Below are 24177 nucleotides of genomic sequence, written 5' to 3' on the forward strand. Positions count from 1 at the left end.
GCTGAGCTCGCAGGCATGGACCACAAAGTCAAGCCCATTCTAAATGGAGTGTTTTCTCATCAGAAAGGTTTGTGGTAAATGACAGAGGAGATGAACTCCTTAACCAGCCAATGAGCACCTCACACGCTACCTCACCATAGCGTGAGGTGCTGGAAGGAAAGACTAGAAGCTTCTTTCCCGTTACGAGAGCCTCTGCTTTGAGTATTAATTATGAGTAAACTGACTGCAGGGTGAAATTGGGTTTCAGATTGAGGTATTTGGAAATAAATCTCTTTTGCAGAATGGATGTTGAGGATCTAGATAGGTCAAAAAAGTCAAGGGCAGGGGTGGCATTTTCAAGATTACATACCACTGAGAAGTGAAATAATATGTAAGGACTGAAAAATGACAGTGTACACCGGGCCTTAGGGCATCTCACAGGCGGCCTTACATGTGCTGAGTGAAACAGTACTGGTGTAAACTCTTAAGAGAACCTCGTGGAACTCGAGTTTTTGGTTTTGTATTGTATCATATCTATCTTATCTGTCTATCTGTCTATTTGATACATATTTTGTTTTAACTGGATGTATATATCATCCGTTTATAGTGTATGTCCCTGGTACCCACACTGACCAAAAGCAGTTCAATCCTCTGGATCTGTGGTTACAAATGGTTGTGCAATGTGGATGGTGGGAATTAAACCCTGGTCCTCTGCTAGGGTGGCTTGTGCTATTAACCCCTGAGCCGAGACTGACCCTTCTCTTTGGTTTTTAGAAATGCTTGTTTTCATTTATGAGTATAAACCTGCTCTGGTTCTTTCCTCCTCCCGTGGGATTAGATTCATGTCGATTACATCCATGTCACAAGGCCTACGTGGCAATGACCTTTACCAACTGAGGCGTCTCACTGGCTTTTGCTTCTTTCTTAACGAGGCATGGCTCCTGCCATAGGCCTTAGAGATAAATAAAAAGAAAATTGGATTGGTTGAGATTTAGGATTCCCCACCGATTTGATGTCGATTGGCTCCAGCAGAGTGCTGGGATGTGTATCCCCACAGCTTTCCTCGGCTTTCTCCTGACCGTGTGATCAGTGCGAGCATTGGAGACCAGCTCCATAGGATTGTACAAGGCACATGAGAATTGCCTTACTGTTAGTCATATTTTTCTTTAAGTAAATAGTTTGTCTGCTATTGGGGAGTTTTTGTGGGTGTGGAGTTTAGATTTTTTTTCGCTGACGAGTGTGTGCTCTCAGCACAGCTACCCCTAAACGATTTTAGTGGTCCTTTCACTTTGGTAAGCAGTTCCCACATATCCCCAGGCCGACAGCCATTTCCTCCTCTGGGCTCTCAAATTGGGCTATGTTTTAATGATGGGTTTACAGCCTGCTTTCTCCTATTAAACTGTGGGTTGGGCCTGTGATGACCTTGAGAGGAGGCCTCTTATCTTACTTTCCCCCCGTATTCCCATGGCCCGCCACACTAAACAGTGAATAAGCTGGTGCAGGGCCAAGAGAGACTTCACAGGTGAACTCCAGGAACTTCATAGACCAAATGCTTGGCTGACTTGTCACTCCTTAATATCCCCAGTCATTCATTGACTCTTTGAACAGATCTCTTTAGCTTCATTTTATTGTTTTCTTGGAGCAGTCCGATGTGGGGCCCTGAACTTCTGTGTTATACTACAAACACTGTGCTAGGTTTTCTTTTTATTTTAAAAGTCCTGCTTTCATAAGGGATGACATGTAAACCAGATACGCTAGAATAATGGAAAAGTTGCTTTTTAGTACATTGTTTTGTTGATCTGAGTGACTGATGTTGTTTGTTTCCAGGTTTATACTTGTTTGATTGCCTCCTTTAAACAGGAGAGGATGTCATGGTTTTAATATTCATGTATTTGAGCCCAGGTCACTAAATGTTGGCATTATTTTGGAAAGCCCTGGAAGCTTTAGAAGGTGGACCCTGGAAGGCTACCCTTGGCCCCTGTACCCTGTGTGTTGTTTCCTCTGCTTCCTGGTCTGCTAGGGTGTGGTCAGCCTCTAATACACAGTCCTTCTTGACGAAGTGAGCTGCTTGGGCATGATGTCCCTGACATGACATCCCTGACATGATGAAATGCAAATAACTGAAAATAAGTCTTTCCTCCATTAAGTCGGTTTGTTAGATATTATGCCTAAGCCATGCAAAAATAACTGGTCGAAAAAATTGGGGCCAGGGGACTAAAGTCGCTGTAACTAAACCTGACAGCATGATTGTTAGGTTTTGAGAACTGGTGTATGAGAAGAGTATGAAAGGGTTTGAAGGCAGACTAGAGCACCCCTAAAATGCATTAAGCAGAGCTAAGTGGGCCATCCTGATAGGAGTTTGGAAAACTAGAACCCTATAGAGAGGCACAGTAAAGACTGTTCTGTGAGGTTTCAAAGGGAACAATGACTCTATTAGAGTTGGACCGGAAACCATTCATGTTATAGTCTAGGAAAGAATCTGTCTCTAGTTTATGCATGTCTGAAACCTTGAGAGAGTATAAATTGAAAAGTGATGTAGTGTTCAGGTTATGCTGTGCTGGTGTTAACTGCTTTTAACCAAGTTTGTAGTGAGAATTAGGAGCTTTTTAAAAGCAGAACGAAAATACATGGGGAAACATACAATTTGGCCAGGAAAAGTAGCTTCTTTAAATTTGTGGGCAAAGAAAGCATTAAAGAAAAGCCAAACAATTTATACAAGAATGTTAAAATTGCCTTGGATATTTCAGGAATAGAGAAGTCCCCATTCTTGGTACCAAACTGTATATTAATCTAGGTTTTCTAGAAGATCAGAACTAATAGAAAAAGTGTGTGGAGGGGGAGAGTGTGTGGTACATGGAGATTCATTAGCATGGCTAACGCAATAGAAGGCCAGCAACTGTGTGATGGCTCTGTGCACACTGGTGAGTCCCTGGTGCTGGGTCCACATGGAAAGGCTGGCACTGCTGGGGCCTGATGTATATAGATGATGGCCACAGTGACCTTGTACTCAGGAAGAAGGGAGCTTTCCACATGTAAATTTCCACCTACATTCATGCTGAACCTCCCTTCCATCCCCCTTTCCCACATGCCAGTCCTCTTTAGAAATGCCCTCCAAATGCTCAGGGTTGTACTCTGTACCTAGACATCTAGCAGTCACCAACAGCCTCACTGTATAGCTTCAGCTAGCCTTTCCCCACAGTCCTCTGATCTTGGCACTCCTAGGTGTTGGGGCAGACACATGTGTCATCCCATTGGTCTCAGTGAGTTTTCAGAAAGGCTCTTTGTCACAGAGCTGTCCTGATGAGCAGATCTTCATTAGGTAATGGGAAGTTCATTAGGAATGCTTTGAGAGGTAACGAGCCTACTACCTGGGCAGCAGTGGCCCATGCCTTTAATCCCAGCACTTGGAGGGCGAGGCAGGTGGATCTCTTAGTTTGAGAACAGCCTGATCTATGGAGGGAGGATACAGAGAAACCCTGTCTCGAAAAACAAAACCAAACAAACAAAAAGTCTTTTATAGTTTAGCAATCTCATTTTAAGTATTTAAAAGGGATTCTCCTTTGCCTTTGGAATTGTGAGAGAAGTTTTATTGATTTCTTTTTGATGTTCCTGAGAGTAGGATTGTTTTCTTTATTAGTATAAAAATGTAAGTTGAATATAATTGAAATTAGGAAAGTCTTAACCTAAAAAAGGGAGGGAGGATTCTGAGCCATATGTACAACCTTCTGGTTTGAGCAAACTGTTGGCCTGCTTTCTTATAGTGCAGACTACATAATGAAGCAATTTTGTCCTCTGGTTTTAATTTTTGCTAAGACAGTTTCATAGAGAAGGAATGTTTTAGCACCCATTAGGTTGTGTGTTAGATTTGGTGTAAGACAGTTCCAATTAACATATTTGAAAAGTATTACGCCATTAGCATTTTAACAAGTTATTTACAGCATGTTTGGTAAAGTGACTTGCCCATTTTTATATAAATTACTGTTTTGTGAAAGAGGCATGAACTATAGAAGAAATACAGTCAGCCATTAAACGAGTCAGCTTTTGATTTTGTGGCTTTATGTGACTTTCATGGATCTCACAATAAGCCCATAGGAGAATATTATTAGATTTGTTTCCATAAGAGAAGGCTGAGGCTAGGTGACCTATCTGTGATCAGAGAGCTGCTGAGAAGGCACTGAACTTGAAAAATGCAGCATCCAACTCCAGGGCTGGTATGCTGTGACCACTAATTAGGCTGGACTCCTTCCTGCAGGCCACATGTTCACAGACAGACAGTGTGGCAGCACAGGACATGACCTCGGTTATGTTTGCAAGAAGAAAATGATTGTCAGTGTTCAGCCTGGGCCAGGATAGGGGGAAGAAGAAATGGGGTAGAGGACAGTATAAATCTAAAGCCCAGTCCTTCCTCCCACCCCCAACTCTTCCACAAGACTCCCCAAGCTCCATCCAGTGTTTGGCTGTGGGTCTCTGCGTCTGTTTAGGTCAGCTGCTGGGTGGAGCCTCTCAGAGGACTCTTACACTAGGCTCCTGTCGGCAGGGATTGCTTCTTGCCCGTGGGATGGATCTCAAGTTGGACCAGTCATTGGTTGGCCTTTCCCTCAGTCTCTGCTCCATCTTTGTCCCTGCACTTCGTGTAGGCAGGACACATTTTGGGTCAAAGGCTTTGTGGGTGGGTTGGTGTCCTTATCCTTCTACTGGGAGCCCTGCCTGGCTACAGGACATGGCTGCTGCAGGCTCCATATCCCCCACTGCTAGGTGTTTCGGATACAGCCATCCTCCTCAGACTTTCTGGAGCCTTCTCTAGGTCTTTGGCATGTCCTGCTGATTCTGTTTTACTCTCTTAGCCCTCCCTATACCTGATTTTCCCCACCCCCTTCTCCTTTCTCACCCAGTTCCTTCCCTCTGTCTACCTCTGATGACAATTTTATTTCTAACATCCTCCCTAGGGCCTTCCTTGTTAGTTAGCTTCTTTGGGTCTGTGGAATATAGGGTAGGTCCTGTACATAACTAAGTACTTACCATGCATGTCCGTTTTTCAGTCTGGGTCACCTCACTCAGGTTAATATTTTCTAGTTCCTGAGGAACCCAGAGGGGATAGGAACTCCACAAGAAGACCAACAGAGTTAAATAACCTGGACTCTTGGGGCTCCCAGAGACTGAATCACCAACCAAAGAGCATACATGGGCTGGACCCAGCACCCCCTCTCCCACACATGTGCAGTAGATACGCAGATTGGTCCTTCTTCCTCAAGAACTGCGCTTACCCTCGTCTGTTCCCTGCCTGTGCATCCTGTGCCCCTAACTGACTGGCCTCAGTGGGAGAGGATGTTCCTAGTCCTGCAGTGACTTGAGGTGCCATGGTGGGTTGGTACCTAGGGGACCTTCTCAGAAGAGAAGGGGAAGAGGGGAGGACTGTGTGACGGGGAACTGGAAGGAGAGGGGAGGCTGCGGTCAGTGTTGCCTGTGCCTGCCCTTGGGGATTGGAGCTGAGGTGGTGCAGAGTCAGTGGTACAGACTCCAGGAGCAGAGGGGAGACAGCAGTGCTGCAGCTCTCTGAGCACTGTGCAGGCTCCTCAACACCTCCACCCACGCCCCACGCCATCACCTCTCAAACAGCAGCTCCCGATTGGCTGGCAGCCTCTGTGCCAGCAATCTGGGTCTCTCAGGCAGTCCTCAATCAGGTCCTCCTGCGGGAGATGCTTTTGCAGCTTTGGGGCTCCAGTGTTTACATAGAGTTAGCCCCAAAATAATTCCTGGAAAAAGAGAATTAGAGTAGCAAAAAAAAAAAAAAAAGAAAAGAAAAGAAAGAAAGAAGGAAAGAAAGAAAGAAAGAAAGAGAGAGAGAAATTAAAACTATACACACTCTTTGAGATCCAGTCTATATCTAGGCATTATCCTATGTAGCTAAATACAGAAAAAAGCACTAAGACAACCAATACCCTGTTTTGGGTTGGGTGGGTTTTATTTTATTTTATTTTGCTTGTTTATAGTAAGAAATTGAAAATGAGCGTCTATTAAGGTTAGCTAACTGATAGAATGTCATCAAAGAATGAACGTTGGGACTGTCAGTGCTGTTGTAAGACAGCGGTCCTGGTAGCTTTCTGTGAATCCCCACCTATGCTCGGGGCTTTGTCTTCTGACCACTAGTGTAACAGTAATGGTGCCTGGGCAGGGCTGCCTCACAGGCTTTAGCAGCAGTCACTAGGGAGGCCCACGTGAGTTCACAAGGTACCTGACACAGACAGTTACTCTGAGCAGATACCATTGTTTCTGGGTGGTGAAAATCCAGGAATTTGTTGAATTTTTGAAACAATAAGTAGTGACGTTGGAAACAGCAGAGTGGGTGGGGACATTTCCAATGGAGTATCTTTTTAGTTGGTGTGGTATATAAAGCCGGAAAATGTCCAATTAGAGAACTTCTTTTAAATTTCTCACTAAGCATTTTCTTCAAAGCTATCTGTAATCATAAACCTTGATATTTTATATTACCCTATCTTCTATGTCAAATTTAAAGAAATTGAAGTCAGGGTTTTGTTTTTTGTTTTGGCTAGAAAGCAAGCTTAATCATAACACAGTCTTCCTGGAGAAACTGCTTTAATTTGCGGCTGCAATGACAGGCTAGAGTGACGTCAGTGTAGTGTCAGACTTCAGAGTGGCAGGCCAGCCCGAAAGCCACAGTGCATTCATTTCCTTAGTGTTGGTCCTCACGGGACTCATCCTCACCCGGAGCTGCTCTGAGACAAAGGAGTGACATCTTCCACCCCAGGTCCTCTGTGCCCGTAGCTGAGTCTTGAAGGATGTGGTGTGGCGGAGACGGTGAGTGAGTCTCCTTCCTGCTGCCTTGTGCTCAGCAGAGGACAGGACAGGAGAGGCCGAGCAGCAAGCCCTCTGCTGCCCTAGAGCCACGCTTTGGGTGTCATAAATAGTTCTCACTACTACAGTCACGGAGGTGTGTCTGACTTTCAGATGGCTTGAACATTTTAAGACATCAGTGTTGGGAAACCTTCCTCTTAGCTTGTCCTCAACTTCCAGCTGCATAAATATATTGTAGACATGCATTACTTTAAAGCCAAGAATTGTTATTTTTAAAAATCTGTTTATCTTAATTTTCTAATTTACTCAAGTGAAAAGTTGAATACTCCCCCCACTCAGAATTAGATGAATAATTCCCAGATGTTCTTGTAAAAAACTATAGACAATATTATTGCGTAATGTCTTAAATTTTTAATGTAGTTTAAGTTGATGAACAATTAATTAAAATTGTCTTTGTTGGGGTTGGGGATTTAGCTCAGTGGTAGAGCGCTTGCCTAGCAAGTGCAAGGCCCTGGGTTCCGTCCCCAGCTCCAAAAAAAAAAAAAAAAAGAAAAGAAAAGAAAAAAAAATTGTCTTTGTTTCTCTGATCCGGGGCTATTTCTGTGTTGTGATTCATTTCTGTGTCTAGCGGAAAATTTTATATTAGAGGCAGTCTTTTTCCCATCGAAAGAAATTTAGAAGCATGTGCGCCTTTAGGAGTCTCTTCTTCCTGGCAGTGCCAGTTCATGTTTCTGTGAGTTATAGCACAGGTTGATTTAGTTTGAGAGCGTTGACAAGAAAACTGGGTTGCGTAAGCCTCCTTGTGTTTTCAAACCCGCTTTTACTTACAGATTCTTGGCTGTCATATAGGTGTGTTCTGTTTATGGTGTACATATTGGAGCTCCTGCAGCCCTGTCCTATCGGTATTTACAGCAGCGTGCTTTTCATGAAGGTTCAGTAGCAGTTTGATTTCAGCTTAAGAATAGATGTTTTATAGGAGGAAACAGCAATAATTCTTAATAATGTCTTGCTTCAATTTTATATGACAAATAAGTGATTTATTGTATATATTTTATATGAATGTTTTATGTTGATACCAAATTTAAGGACTAGATTGCTGCCTTAGCAGTATAGTATATTTTACCACATATTTGGAAGCATAGAGAAAGGGTTTCAAGTTCATTTTGTTTAACTTGACATCCGTATGAGTCACGTTTTTCCCCTGAACTTACTGAATTTTCAGCTTCCACCTAAGATTCTGCCCAAAGCTAGAAAGTTCAGTAAGTGCTGTATATGGAAAAGTCGTGAATATTTTCTATTCCCTTTAAAAATTTATCATGAATGTGCTTAAAATATTTTAAGATGTTTTAAAAGGCTGCATTTTAAACCTAAGCATGCCTTGGAGCAGATGAGGCACACAGCTGAGACAAAGATGGGTTTGAGGCACTATGACATCAGAGGTCATTATGACATCAGAGGTCATTGGCTGCTGGCAAAGTTCAAGTGAGAAGAGACTGCTCTAAGTTCTGTTTGAATGCACAGGCAGTTAACTCTGACAGAAAGACGGTAAGCATAGCTGTAGGGAGAGGACTTGAAATGGGCCTCAAAGCTCCCCTGGCTCTAAAGCAACGGAAGACGTTAGTGTGGTAAGCCCAGATGACTCTCGGCCCTTTTCAGCTTAAACGATGTACTTTGTTCTCTTGTGATGAGCAAGACAAAACTCTGGGCACATTAGCATTTCGGCATTCATGCATAACTAAAGTCACTACACAAGTGAAGTGAGAGAGAGAGATTCCCTCTTACATTCAGAGCTGCCCACGCCCTGAGAGCCATCTGAGGGTCGGTGCACCCAGACGCCAGCCTGCCTCAAGCCCCTGGCCTGGGCCTGCACATCTGCCCACGTGCCCAGTCGTTGCACTGTCTATCTGCTAAAGGAAGGGGCTCTTCTGGGGTGCGTTTGTGCCACGTGGCAGCAATTGTTGACTAAGCTGAACAGGAAGTGCGTGGGTAAATCTCTGTCTGCTGCCATATTCGCCTACAGTAGTTACTCCTCCTGGCTATTTACTTGTATGAGGCTGTGTGGCCAGTGCTCATTGAAGGAGTAAAAAGCATTTTCTGTGCAAAGAATGACACATTTCTTTTTAAAGGAAATTTATCCTGTTTCACATGGATGTTATTTGACCTAATTCTCATGAAATAATTGTTTCAATACAGCTTGTGTAATTTCTAAAAATAAGTAAATACAGTGGAGAGAAGAGGTAAATTAAGAAGCTGGAGAGTTGGCCCTGGTTAAGAGCACCAGCTGCTCTTCCAGAGGACCCCACACCGGTTATCAGCATCTGCATGGTGTCTCAGACCATCTGTAACCCCAGCTCCACCTCCTCGGCTGCTCTCCCCAGGCACTACATGCGCCTGGTACACTTAGGACAGAACACTCTCGCGCATTGGCATTTCCTGTTAGAATTGGATTATGCACTTAGTCAGTCTGACTCTTAAAACGCATGCTTCGAGTGCAGCAGGGCAGTGGGCCACTTCAAACCGTGGTAACTCACTGTCTGAAGTGAGCGTGTAAGAACTAGGCTTTTCCTGGCTTCCTGTTTGCTTCCTTCCCATTGGTACAGTTTTTTTTTTTCTTTTCTTTTCTTTATTTTTCGGGGCAGTTAATGTCTATTTAGTCTATGTTACTACAGAATATTACTAATTAGCATTCTTGAGGGGGGTGGTAGAGTTATCTAAATTCATGAAATTATCGGATATATATATATATATATTTGGAGCTAAGGACCGAACCCAGGGCCTTGTGCTTGCTAGGCAAGCGCTCTACCACTGAGCTAAATCCCCAACCCCCGGTTATATATTTTTAATGTCACATTATTACTTTAAAATGACATGGAATTTTTTGCATGTTTCCAGTTGAGGTTTTGAGTTTTGTTTTATAAATTCCCACCTATCCTGGGACTTTAGTGACAATTATTTTTTACAAGTTCCATTGCCATTTTTCAAAGTATCTTTTAAACCACTGTAATGTATCCTGTAATCATTTTTATTTTGCTACGTGGCTTCATATATGCTCTTTGCACTCTAGATCGTTCAACAATAAATTCTAAGCATAAGCCATATTATTAGTGTTCCTTGTTCATTAAATTGTAGTTGCCTGTGTCATTTTATTTCATATTAAAGATGGTGACAGTAGCCAAAAATCTTCTAAAGCAAGGAAGTACCCAGTTATATTTGTTTTTAGTAACTAATTCTTCTAGCACATTTAATTCCATCACTATTTGGTAAGGACTATGTCACACTCATTAGTATGCCTAGATGCCACCAAACACTTTATCCTTACAGAAGGGTAGAGCTTGTGTGTTTTGTTGTTTTTCTTTGCTGTATATTTTACAATTGTACAGTATGAAGAATGGATAGGCGACAGTGGGGTAGATTAAGGTGATGTCTAAAATGTCTAGGGATCAGATAAAATGTGGTATATAACAGATACACAACTGTATATGGTATTTTCCAAGTTTTTATTTAAGAAGTAGGTAAACTCCTCTGAGTGTAGCGCTCCAGTGGGTGCAGTTCCGTGGTCGGATTGTCCTATGAAAGTATAGACCCTGACCCCTTCCCGCCCCCGAGGGAGCCTCGGAGGATGCCCAGCGTCACTCAGCACAGCTGTGGCTGAGATCTTCTAGGCTGGCTGTTCTCATGCGCTCTGCCCACTACCGAGATAACATGGCCTAGTACTTTACACTTGAGTTTGTATGACCATCTTAAATTCATGTTTCTGTCTTAACCACACAATGCTTCTTTTCACTAAAATGAACAGATCTATCCAAGTTGCCTACAGGCCAAAAGATATGTTAAAATTATTTTAGTCTTTTCTGTCTTTTATTTACCAAGTGGTCTGAGATGTAACCCTGTCGTGACACCAGGGAGAATGTAATGTGACAGGAACATTTTGTCTTTAACTAGCTTGGTGCTAATTGATTTATTCTTGAGTTACTTCAGAATTATTTAGGATCTATTCTAAGAGTTTATTTCTATAGGTGTATGTAATGCATGTACTATTTTTATTGTTAAAGGGTTTGTCAAAGGACAGTTTATACAACCTCGGGTGTGTGTGCTCCCCCGCTTTGCAGTGTTGTGGTTCTGGTCCAAAAGGAGCTTCCAGCTTCCACTTGGCTGATCGAAGTGTGCTCGAGGTTTCCCACCCATTTCTGGCCCCTCTGAGGTGCTTAGGCCGAGCCGATTTTCAGTTCCTGCTGCTGTGATGCATGCCGCAGAGTTGGTGGCACTTGTAGTCCGTGGTACCTGTGATAGGGGAATGTGACATAAGGTTTCTAATTCTGCTGTGGTGTTAATTTTTATTGGAACAGCTGACTATAAGGGGGAGGGGGAATGATTACAGAGCTTTAGAGCATACATAGCAAGATAGAAAGGCATTGAGTTTAAATGAAATTGGAATTGGAGGTTTCATGACAGCTTTGTGTGGAAGTGGTATTGGTGAGGCAGAGGGCAAAGGAACCCCTAGCCAGGCTGCATGTGCCCTGCCCAGCACTCCCTGCCACTGCTATTCTTGAGAAGAACTTCTGAGCAAATCGTGCTACCTGTTCTGGGTGCCATTGCACCAGACGGTGAGGACAAAACCAGAACTGTCACTGACTGGTGAGTCAGGAAGGAGACCGGAGAGCATAGCTGTGTGCCGGAAGGAAGGCAGCCTGTCCTGGGGAGGACCTTCCTCCCTCCCTGCCCTGGTGAAAGCAGGGTTTAGCCACTCCAGAGGGATTGCTCTATGAGTGCTGTCAGGCCCAGTCCCTAGTGAGCAGACAGCTGGGCCCTGTGGCTCCTATGTTGCTGTGAGAGCTGGCACTAGTGATGTCTGCGTGTGCTGCCATGAAGAGCTATAATAGTCTTCACACGCGTGCTCTCCCTTTTCTCCCAAGACATCCCAGGCGATCTGTTTCCTAAATGGGGAGAGAAGGGTGAAAAGGAGTTAAGTCCTACGGAGCTCATGGTTGGTAATGGGTCCCTGAGGTTAAGCAGGATGTCTGGAAGCACTTAGGGCTGAGTTGCAAGTGGCATTTAGAACCGAATGTGGGGACAGGAAATGTGTACTTCTCATGTTCTTAAACAATTACATCTTTGAGTTGCTAACCCTAGGCTTGTTTTCCCACATAACCAAGGCCTAAGAAGTGGGTTTCTCTCAAGAAAATCTGGGTGCTTCTGGCTTTCTTCTTTTTTGTTCCTAAAATATTGAGTTTAATTGTAGGCCCAGTTTTGTATACCAGTGTATTTTTAGTTTGTAAATAAGTTGTTGAAATAGTCATTATGGCAGCCAGATTTCAAAATAATATTTTCCTCCTGTTTATTAAAATGAGAATAAATAGCTTACTATATAAAGCATTAGTGAATTTTCCATTTAATAATAATAGAAACAGTATTTTGAGTCAGTATAGAAGCCATCAACTTAATAACTAACAGGCATGTTTTTAAAAGCTAATTAGATTTGATTGTCAATGATGGTGGCTACTGAATGACTTATATGAACAAAAATCTTTCCAACATCACATCAAGCCAGAAAATGTACCTGCCTTGTGGTGTCTTGTGGTGTCTTGTGTTACAGCCCTGAGCTGTAACTACAGTGGAAAAGCACATGAGCGCTGGAGCTCTTTCAGTTGGGCGCGCGTGTGCACAAAGTGCATTGCAAGCTCACCTTCAAGCTGCTGCTACAGGTTTCTTACCTACTTGAGAAGCACAGCAGCTTCCGGGGCTCCTACAGGCCCTCTGCCTCCTGCTCACAGGTATGTGGTGACTTGTGGATTGGGCCCTTGTAGAAGTCCAAGGCACATGCTGGCTTTGTTACTGGGGCTTTGAGAAGAGTTAGCAAGCAGGCTTCAGCTGCCAAGCCTCACTGTGCAATCTGTTTTGCTTACTCTAAATCAGATCCATTTCTCTTTGCCTTGAGAGGACTCATGGGCCATGTGGGCTTAGATCTGAACTTAATAACAGAAACACAATCTTTTGGACAGTTTTCTAAAAACACATACTTTTTTTTTTTTTAACTTTTTTCGTAATGGGTGTATTTCCAGCTGTGTTGCCAGTTACAGAAAAAAACCCTGCCCGACAAGCTTGCTTTGCTTGGGTGTAGTACTCCAAAAGATTACATTAGCTGTTAGGGTAACATATTAGTAGTGGTTTCACTGTCTGCTTCTTAAATGGAAAGATGAATTCACTTTCTATTAGTCACTGAAGTTAGTTTGTATACTGAATGTCCCTCGGAGGCCCACATGTTGGTCCCTAGAATAAGAGGCACTGGAACTTTTGAGAGGTGGGGCCTCTCTAAAGGTGATTATGCCGTGGACAACATGCTCACACAACATGCTCTGCAGCCAGGGGCATAGCGCTTGCTCACCACCACTGCTCTCACTCACCGTGGTGTCCTGCCTGGAAGGCTCCAAGTATTGGAACAGTTTGTTAACTGAATCACCAAAATAAACACTTTCTCTTAGTAATTCACAACCTCAGAAAGTTTGTTTCAGTTACAGAAATGAGATGAATATATCATGATTTTTTTTCTAAATTACAGCAAAAGCAAATGTTTCTACAGAACACAGTTGCAGTGCTAAGAATAGCCAGAATTGTAGTTATAGGCCAAAATGTTACATTTTTGAGACTATGCAGAAAACCTCAAGAAATCTTAGTGTTCAGATTAAATCATCGTCCTGGCCTTCCCTAACCTTCCCGGAGGAAGAAAGCAGTGATGGCTCCTCCCCCTTCCGTGTAAAACACACAGTGTTTATGCTCCGATAGCATGGGGGTTGTCTTTACACCACACAGAAAGCTGCAGTGTCAGAAAAGCAGGATGTTTCTTAGCCCTCTCCTTCAAGATGCTACAGTATAGTCTCGTGTATTTATTTTCTTCCCTATGGTTATAGATAAGGTCATGAGTTGACTGTGTAGTTAGTCCGTGTTGGCTTATAACATGACTGTTACGTTTGCCTTTGTGAGTTAGGCGTGGACTTGGACTGTGACTGACAGGACTGTGGAGGAGGAGAGCTGTGGCGTATCGACTAACCAGAAAGTAAAGGCCAAGGAAAGTGCACTCTGAACTTAGTCTGTGTGCACGATGCCAGGACACTGTGGCTATCTGGGCACCCAAGTAAACCGGGCAAGATCAACAACAACAAAGATGGAGTCATGGGGATGGAACCTTGGACTTGATGCAGACTAGACAAGCACTCCGCCCATTACTCAGACTCCTGTCCCATAAAATTTTCTCTTAATATGGGACGTAGTCATTCGCCGTACTTGGTTCAATAAGTTTATGTATCTGTTATTCTTGGTTGATTTTTACACTCTACAGATCAATACAATGTGGACGTTACCGCAAAGCAGGATTTATAATAATGGTTTCCATTCATTAGTGGGCTAAAGCATGAGCTTATTCAATTATTCTGGCTTATATCATTTTAGAGACCAGAAATTTGGGGCCTGAGAAAGGTCTCAGTGGGTTAAGGCACCTGCTACTGGCCTCAGAACCTAAATTCAGTGCCTGGAACCTCATGGCAGAGGGAGAATCAGTTCCCACCAGTCGCCTTCTGACCTCCATATGCATGGACACATACACAATAAATTTAAAAAGAAAAAAGAAAAAGAAAGAAAAGAAACTGGAAATTCAACTTGTCATTAACAGAAAACAATTTCTTTATTTCATCCCATAATTTTATTAGAGTTTATATTTGAAGCGATTATTTTTGTACGTTGTTTATCACATAGGTATGTGGTACTTTCATAGGTATGTTTGTATCATTCTTTGTGTCTGGAGAAATGCAGGAGAGTAAATGATGCTTCCCACTCAGTGGAACTCTGGGCTGTGGTGGTGCAGGGCAGGCTTCCCTCCCTCAGCACTGGGGCCTTTTCGGAGGTACTTTGATGTGGACTGCTCTTCTGCACATTATAAACGTGAACATATTGTAGACTCCGTCATTCCAGTGGCACTCAGTAACAGCTTCTAGCTGTAACATTCTGATGTCTTCTGGTGGACACACACACACAGGACATGGACATCCCCTCTAGAAACACGTGGCTTTCCTCCCTTGCTGCTGGGAATTTCAAGACAACAGGGAGCTCATTCATTCCCTGACTGTAGGAATGTTTTGTTTCAAGATCTGAATTTTATCCTCTTTTGGAAGAATTCTCTTAGAAACACAAATTTACATTTAAACAACATAGAAAAGTCTAACCTCTTTGCTTTCTGTTTTCATGCATGAAGACCAGCAGATCCCTTGGCAAGTTTTCTTTTCTTTCGTTTTGTGACTGGTGCCTATGGTTTAAGCCCAGAGCCTCAGACATGCTAAGCGTGTGCTCCACCACTGAATTTCAGCAGCAGCCCAGAATTTAAATGTGCTGAGGCTGAAGAAATGGCTGGGGGCGCTAAGAGCATCTGTTCTGCATGCAGGAGGGCCTGAGTTCCCCGAGCACACATACAAATGCTGGGTGTGGCTGAGCATGCCTATGACCCCAACTCTAAGAGGCAGAGAAAGACCAGCCAGCCCAGCCTAAGCAGCAAGCTTCTAGTTCAGAGAGCCTGTCTCAGAGTAAAACGTAGAGTGCAGAAGAGCAAGAAGTACAACATGCATACACATGGCCTGTACAGTGTCACACTTGCGTGTGTAACAGAGGGGGAAGGGTGGAAATCAGGCAGTGACAAGCCCAGAGGGAGAAGAGGGATTAGAAGCAAACACAGCTTTACTTGGTGGCAGAGGAGTAACGGTGTAGTCTCCGGAGCTGGTGGTGCGGTGGCACACGTTAGTAATGCAGAGCATGCCGTGACAGGATTCTTGCCTTGAAAGGGAACTACAGTTTGAGGAAGTGGGCATCTTGGGAAGGGCCTCAGCCTAGGAATCATTGGCAAGTGTGGGTGTGTTTCGTAAATAGCTACTGAACTAAAAGCAACTGGGATGTAGCATTGGAGATGTAGGAAGATGTGTGTTTTGTCAGTTTAGGTGGCTGAGTCTGCAGATGCAGTTTTCTACCTTTGTAGTGTTTTTCCAGATTAAAAAAGAACGTGTAAGCAAAAATAGATTTGTGCTGTGCTCAGTTTATTCTCTAATGTATGAGCCTCTGTAGAAGACATTGCCAAACACACATTGTAGCAAAACTGAGGATATTTTTGGTCTGGAAGTAAAATCCAGACCAGAGCAAACCTGATGAACTATGGGAAAGAATGGCAAATATGTGTGAGCATTAGGTTTGCAGAGGAGCAGGAGGAAAAGGACCAAGAAACATTGTCCTCTCTGCCTGCCCATCTTTGATTAGGATGCACATGTGTGAAACTGCTAAAAGAGAATTTAACTTAAATATGCACTTACTTACCTTTATGGGACTTTAGTGTGCCAGTGCCCCTGTGCTGTTTAGCATGTCTCCTATGTATGACTTAGCGTTTACTCTCTGAAATGTGCCTGAATTAGGCCCAAGTTAAAGAAGGCTGGTAAATGAGGTTTGTGTCTCCCCTGTAAAATACTAGATGTAGCAGAAACAGGTCTGGAAGACTGGACTTTGTCTATGAAATATTGAGGAGACAGAGCTGAAGTTTGAGACGGAATGAAGGGCTAGGCTTCATGGTACAGAAGCTGCACGTAACATGGGTCTGTTCAGTGACTCTGAGGTCACAATTTTAAAGTAGGTGCTCGCTGCTAGAATATTAGAAACCATATATGATTATAGAAGTATCTATACAGAATTTGTTTTTTCTTTCAGCCACAATGAAAGGAAAGTAACCTGCAAGCATCCAGTCACAGGACAGCCATCCCAGGACAACTGTATCTTTGTCGTGAATGACCAGTAAGTCGTTTCATGGAGTGCCTGCGCTCAAAGCAGGGTTACACAGGGTTACTGTAACCCATGTCTAACGCAGTACAGTTAAACAGTGTTATCTGGACATTTGTGGTCACATAGAACAGTGTCAGCTCTTTACCACTAAGAGAAACGTGATCTGACTCTTTTCCTTAGGAATGTAATTTTAGAATCTGTTTCACAAGAATTTAAATTCTGCCTCTCAGCTCTAGAGCTCAGGATGTCAGGCTAAAAAAAAAATATGCACACTGTGTTCTCAACTGAACCAAGCCACCTACTTCCTCGACCTTCAGTTAGGGCTTCGATGATTGACCATCGCTGTACATATTCATTTGTTTGTTTGCTGCCGCTGCCCTCTATTTCTGTAACTCGGTGTGTGCGCATGCGAGTGTGTGTGTGAGAGAGAGTATGTGTGAGTGTGTGTGTGAGAGAGAGTGTGTGTGTGAGAGAGTATGTGTGTGAGAGAGTGTTGTGAGAGAGTGTGTGTGTGTGTGAGAGTGTGAGAGAGTGTGTGTGAGAGTGTGTGTGTACGAGAGTGTGTGTGTGTACAAGAGAGAGTGTGTATGAGAGTGTGTGCGTGAGAGAGTATATGAGTGTGTGTGTGTAAGAGTGTGTGCGTGTGTGTAAGAGAGTGTGTGTGAGAGAGAGTATGTGTTGTGAGAGAGAGGGGGAGAGTGTGTGTGTGTGAGAGAGAGTGTGTGTGTGAGAGAGGGGGGGGAGAGAGAGAGAGAGAGAGAGAGAGAGAGAGAGAGAGAGAGTGTGTGTGTGTTTAAACACATGCATATTCAGGTTGACAGAATTGAGCTCAGTGCCTTGTGACTGGCATCACCTTGTTCAAATCTTTGTAACTGATTTTTTTTTAGTTTGTCAAAATTGCAGTATCTACAATAATGCCCATTTCAATATGATGCTCAGTTATGTTAGGCTAGAAATAGAACTGTTGGATTTATTTAAAGTGGGGATAGCATTTAAGTATTACTTTATGGTCAAATTATGTAAAAGAAGGCCATCTTTACAGCCTAGGGAGGCTTCTCTCTGAAGCCGTTCCCATGAGCTGCAGCAGGCTGTAGCATTGGTGTGTTTTTCAGGACTGTTGCAACCATGACATCTGAAGAAAAGAAGGAGCGACCCATAAGTATGATAAATGAAGCTTCCAATTACAACATGGCTTCAGACTATACTGTGCATCCTATGAGCCCCGTGGGCAGGGTAAGTGCTTCTGCTTATTCTTAATTAGTTCTAAGTACTACTTTATATCTATTGCTAATACTCTTTATAGACTGAAATTGGGATTAGAGAATAATAATTACATTTCATTGTATAAGCAGGTAGGTCTTCCCTGCATGGTACTAATTATATTGGCAGTAACTGACAGAAAGAATAGCTTCAAATATAAATTAATAAAAATTTAATGACCTACATTTCTTTTAGATTTTGAGATAAGATATTCAGTAATTTTGTAAACATTAAGGATGTTTGTATGAGGAAATGGGTATTCTGTTGAGTCAACTAAAATTTTAGATGGAAAATTAATATAGTGGCCTAGAAATCATATTTCTTTGTGAAGAGTTCTTATATATGAAATAAGCCAGCAAAACTGGAATTATAGTTTTTCCTGCAAGTAATAGAGAAATCTGGAAAAGATGAAAATTGTAAAAATGGAGACAGTGTTAATAGTTCTGTCCTCTTTCCTGTTTAGACATCACGGGCCTCCAAAAAGGTTCATAATTTTGGGAAAAGGTCCAATTCAATTAAAAGGAACCCTAATGCCCCTGTGGTCAGGCGCGGCTGGCTGTATAAGCAGGTAGGTCTTCTCTGTTCTCAAATGCCTGGTAAGATGGGGTAAGGTCCCCTCCTGTCTGGGGGGTTGATGACTATGAATTTTTAGGAACTAGGATTATTTAGAAAGCAATAACTGAGAGGACACCCAGCACCCAATCTGTCTCTGCCTTTTCTCTTGCTTCTCCCAGACAGTCACACCAGATGCTCACATGTCTCAGTAGAGCGCCCAGAATCTGTGCTGACCCCATGTTCACTGAGTTTAAAGCACTTTAAACCAGTCTCAGTAGCCCACGCCTGGAGGCAGAAGCGAAAGAACCAAGTTCCAGGCCACCCTGGGTTCAACTCCAAACACCGGCAATACTATCTGATTACAGCGGTGGCTTAGTGGCCGTGCAGAGTCACTGCTTTATAGTCAGTAGACTTTTTTGTGGACCTAATAACATTCATTCATTGAAACATACGGTTATTCAGGTGTGGTGGCACATGTCTTTAACCCTGCACTCAGGAGGCAGAGGCAGGTGGATCTCTGTGAGTTCAGAGCCAGCCTGGTCTACAGAGCAAGTCCTAGGACAGCCGGGACCACACAGAGAGAAACCCCATCTCCAAAAAACAAAAAACAACCAACAAAAAACCCCTCATAGTAAATTTGCTGCGATACTTCAGCATCCAGAGATGCTGTTCACCTGGTCGCGGACAGCTAACATCATGTGTTAGAGGAGAGCTGTCCTAAGGGTCATGCTCACGCTCCTCTGCACGGCCAGTGTGGAAGGAAGACTTCTACTCTCTGTACCTTCAAGATAATCAGTAGTTTGTTATCAGCAGACCCAGTCTCGGTCTCTGGGGCTCTCCCCAACAGCTGCAGAGCTTGTCTCTAGTGATGGATACGTGACCTTAAACTGTGTGTATCCTTCCTGTCTGTTCCAGAGAGGATATAATTAAGACTGAAAATGTCATGGACCATTCACACATGCATCCAGTTGGCTTTGGTTTCTCCTTTGGGGTTGCTGTTCATTTTAAAGAGAAACATTTTTGTTTAGGACTTTTTTTTTCTACCCACATTTCATCTCTATCATTTTAAGGTCACTGTTATATTAACTGGAAAGATAGAAAAAAGATAGAAAGAAAGAAGTATTAATGTAGACATCTAAAGGAGGCTGGCATTTTGAGGGCATCCAGCTTTCTCTAGCAGTCTTGCTTACTGACTGGGAAAGTAATTTTATTATGAGTGTGATCTTGTCTGAAGCTGGTAGTTTCATGAAGTTGATACTTATCGTTAGGCAGAGGGAGGCAGCTTCTTCAGATGGCCCTAACTGCAGATGGCAGGAGGTCTTTGTCCACTGTGTGTGTGTGAAGGTTTCTCCCTCACATGCACTGTACCTTCTTACATTTCAAATCATCTCAGTGCATGCGCTGTGCTTCTTGTTAGCGACGAACGCATTAAGTCTGGTTAGCAGAATGATTCTGCACCATTGCATGCTTCCGTTACTCTCTTCCTCACAAGCTCCTGCTCAAAAGACAAGGTAAAATTGCTTCATCCTGTTTCTTTTTTGATATGACTCATCAGGGAACAGTCTACTTGGGACCACCTTAATTAACATGAGTCCCTAGAACTTTTATTGTAAACTTTGTTTAATCATCAGCATATAGAAGTTTCATTTATGAAGAACCATGTGACCTCTTCATATGTTGTATAAGCATTATGATGAAATCAGGAGCTGTGTTGTACATGTTCAGAAGTCCATCTCTCTGTGGTGGGAACATTCAGCCTCTCTGGCCTGTGAAACTGTGTGCTGTAGTCGCTGGCTGTGCAAGTATGAAAGAGAACTTTGATGGTCTTTGACTTGGGCTGTGTCACAGGCAGACCGTAAGTAATACCAACTGTATCTTAAATCTGTGCCCAATGCAGGACAGCACCGGCATGAAGCTGTGGAAGAAGCGCTGGTTTGTGCTTTCTGACCTTTGCCTTTTTTACTACAGAGGTGAGTGCATCGAGTGCCTGGCCGCCATACTCATAGCTGCTGAGCACGGGGCGTGTCCTGAGAGGAAAGACGTTAGTGCTGTTACTGTTCACAGTGAGCAAGGGACACCAGGAAAACCTCTCTTTGCTGATCCAAGGCTCAGAATTCTTTGAGTATTGCTTAAGACAAGAGAGGGCTCCAGGCAGACTGGAGACAAGGTCTTACAGGCTTGCCCTGGCCTGGAACTCACAGTGTAGATCAGGCTGGCTTTAAATTCACAGAGATCTGCCTGCTTTTACCTTTCAAGTACTGGTGTTAACGGTGTGGACTAGCACGCCTGGTCTGCTTCTGTGTTCTGGTCTGTGTTGTGTGAAGAGCTTGGGAATCCTCACTCCCTTGCATTGTCTTTGAATACAGCGTCCTTGGTGGACTGCATCTTTTTTTTTGGGGGGGGGGGAGCTGGGGACCGAACCCAGGGCCCTGCGCTTGCTAGGCAAGTGCTCTACCACTGAGCTAAATCCCCAACCCTGGACTGCATCTTTTTAGAGATGGCATATCACTCTGTACAGAGAGCCTGCCTCAGCCTTGTAGTGTCTAGGATTATAAACATGGTTGTCACTTTCAGTTAAGGTTTTATATGTTAAGTTTGTCAGATCTAGCTGTGAGTTTATAGATTGCCCATAGATAGAACTTTATACAAGTGAGTGTAATGTCAGGAGCTGTTTGTTATAATGGGTTGGAAGATGAAAAACGCGAATTACAAATATAAATGTGTGTGTGTGTGTGTGTGTGTGTGTGTGTGTGTGATACAATCATATATATTTGGGTTATTTTTATTTTGTTTTGTTTTGTTTTTGAGACAGTCTGGCTTAGTCCGGGCCGGCCTTGAATTTGTACTTCTTTCCTTGCCTGAGTACTGAAAAATCAATGATCATTGTGTCCTTAAAACATGGAAAGATCTTGTGAAAGATACATACCAGGCTCTTGCTATCAGCACTGAAGAGATGCAGGGGCTACTGGGTAAATAAGCCTTTCTGGCTTTTCTTATTATTAGGAAATACTAGAACAAGCTCTCATGGTGGTGCCTAGGCCAGCCTCACATTCTTGGACTGTGGCAGGCTCATGTTTACCATGTTGAGCTAATTAATGAAAGTCTAGCAAATTCTCTATGTGGCACCTGTGGGAGAAAGAAGGTTGTACTAATACATGGCTCACTCTAGGACAGTCTGTCCTTTAAAACCTGACTGGAAATTATTGCTTAAGAATTAGAGTCAATGGGCCTGGAGAGATGGCTGAATGGTTAGGACCACTGGCTGCTCTTCTAGAGGACCTGGGTTCAACTCCCAGCACCCACATGGTGGCTTGAATAAGAATGGGAGAGGGGTTAGATTGCCAACGTGTTATTAAGAATTTATGGCTTTTTGCATATATGAGTTATACAATATAAGCTGGTGCATGACAATAAATTACCCACTGTTACTGTGCTGGGACCTGAGACCTTCTATGATTGTCAGTATTTGCAGACCCAACATTTAATACGTATGTATTTTGTTGTGTTTTTTTAAGATGCACATACTTTTGTGTATGTGAAAGTTGCTTACATGTATACCAGATGCAGGCCTGGTGCCCAAGGAAGGCAGAAGAGGGCATCGGACCCCATGAAACTGAAGTTACAGCCCATTGTCAGCTGCCACATGTGGGTGCTGGAAACCAGACCTGCCCCTCTCCAAGCATTGCATGTGCTCCTAACTACTGAGGCGTCTCTCTCTGGCCCGGTTAGGTCTTCTTGGTTCTATGGAGTTGGCTTTCTTTTTCTCTTTTGATTTTTATTTGAACTCCTTCTTTATCAGGTGTCAAAGGAGCTATACTATCTTATTTTTAACTTCATTTGCTCACTAGATTGACCTCCATCTTTGTCTCTCCATCTAGAGACAACAGGCAGTGGGCTTCCCTCGGTCCAGTTGTTTCTTCTTTCCTTTATCCAGTTGGTACAGGAGGTTGGTGGTTGACTGTTAGATATTACAGATTCATTCCTAGGTTTATTTGTTCATTTATTCCTCTCAAGAAATGCACTCTTTCCTTTGTTCATGGGTTAAGACTTCCTTCTCCATCTGTATGTAGTATTTCCGCGTATCGTTACTGCAGGCATCTGCATGTAGTGTTTCTGCGTATCTTTACTGCAGGCATCTGCATGTAGTGTTTCCGCGTCTCTTTACTGCAGGCATCTGCATGTAGTGTTTCCGCGTCTCTTTACTGCAGGCATCTGTGTGTAGTATTTCCGCGTATCTTTACTGCAGGCATCTGTGTGTAGTATTTCCGCGTATCTTTACTGCAGGCATCTGTGTGTAGTATTTCCGCGTATCTTTACTGCAGGCATCTGTGTGTAGTATTTCCGCGTATCTTTACTGCAGGCATCTGTATGTCGTATTTCCGCGTATCTTTACTGCAGGCATCTGTGTGTAGTATTTCCGCGTATCTTTACTGCAGGCATCTGTGTGTAGTGTTTCCGCGTATCTTTACTGCAGGCATCTGTGTGTAGTGTTTCCACGTATCTTTACTGCAGGCATCTGTGTGTAGTATTTCCGCGTATCTTTACTGCAGGCATCTGTATGTCGTATTTCCGCGTATCTTTACTGCAGGCATCTGTGTGTAGTATTTCCGCGTATCTTTACTGCAGGCATCTGTGTGTAGTGTTTCCGCGTATCTTTACTGCAGGCATCTGTGTGTAGTGTTTCCGCGTATCTTTACTGCAGGCATCTGTGTGTAGTATTTCCGCGTATCTTTACTGCAGGCATCTGTATGTCATATTTCCGCGTATCTTTACTGCAGGCATTTGTGTGTCGTATTTCCACGTATCTTTACTGCAGGCATCTGTGTGTAGTATTTCCGCGTATCTTTACTGCAGGCATCTGTGTGTAGTGTTTCTGCGTATCTTTACTGCAGGCATCTGTGTGTAGTGTTTCCGCGTATCTTTACTGCAGGCATCTGTGTGTAGTATTTCTGTGTATCTTTACTGCAGGCATCTGTGTAGTATTTCCGAGTATCTTTACTGCAGGCATCTGTATGTAGTATTTCCGCGTATCTTTACTGCAGGCATCTGTATGTAGTGTTTCCGCGTATCTTTACTGCAGGCATCTGCTTGTAGTGTTTCCGCGTATCTTTACTGCAGGCATCTATGTGTAGTATTTCCGCGTATCTTTACTGCAGGCATCTGTGTGTAGTATTTCTGAGTATCTTTACTGCAGGCATCTGCATGTAGTGTTTCCGCATATCTTTACTGCAGGCTTACTGGTCGACAATGGGACGTCTCAGCGTGTGCTTGTTGTGACATAGCACTTGTAATGTTCTCACTTTCCATTCAGTTATTTATTTTGTGGGTATGAATGTTTTGCTTGCTCACGCATGTGTCATGTGCATGCCTGTTACCCACAGAGGTCAGAAGAGGTTGTCAGACCCCCCTGGAGCCAGAGTAGGGCTGATTGAACCCACCATGTTCCGCATCGTTGTAGACAATAGCTTTGTAGCACACAGTAGTCTAACTTTCACAGGTGTATGTTTTGTGCTTTCCTGGCAGTTAGGACTGCGGTCAAAAAGCTGATGGTGCCCTCATGAGCTTGGGTTTATAACAGAGTTGGTTTCGTTGCTTTCCCTTTACTTTGTGTTTTTAACATCTTAGCTATTAATAAGCCACAGAAAAGTTTTTCTCTGGTGATGTCTATCTGAAACTAAATTCTGCTTTTGTCTGAAGTCCATTTCTTTCTCTAGGTTTCAGGAGTTTTCTGCTAAGTTAGGTTCTCTGTTTGCTTTTTGTTTTTGTGTT

The 24177-nt window shown here is 43.3% G+C and overlaps 1 protein-coding gene across 50 annotated transcripts in view; it reads left to right on the forward strand.

Moving 5' to 3' along the window:
• Nucleotides 1-24177, forward strand: part of Plekha5 (pleckstrin homology domain containing A5) — a 169595-nt gene that overhangs the window by 79132 nt on the left and 66286 nt on the right. For all 50 annotated transcript variants that reach the window (XR_015685263.1, XR_015685266.1, XR_015685264.1 and 47 more), the window contains exons 4-7: nucleotides 16522-16605; nucleotides 17706-17826; nucleotides 18317-18421; nucleotides 20306-20378. Coding sequence is in view for 36 of the 50 variants with exons in the window: in XM_087655920.1 (XP_087512046.1) it covers nucleotides 16522-16605; nucleotides 17706-17826; nucleotides 18317-18421; nucleotides 20306-20378 (383 nt within the window). In the remaining 14 variants the exon portion in view is untranslated. The remainder of the gene's footprint in view (nucleotides 1-16521; nucleotides 16606-17705; nucleotides 17827-18316; nucleotides 18422-20305; nucleotides 20379-24177) is intronic.

Source organism: Rattus norvegicus, chromosome 4 (genome assembly GCF_021556685.1).
Source record: "Rattus norvegicus strain SHRSP/BbbUtx chromosome 4, alternate assembly SHRSP_T2T, whole genome shotgun sequence".
Taxonomy (NCBI): Eukaryota; Metazoa; Chordata; class Mammalia; order Rodentia; family Muridae; genus Rattus; species Rattus norvegicus.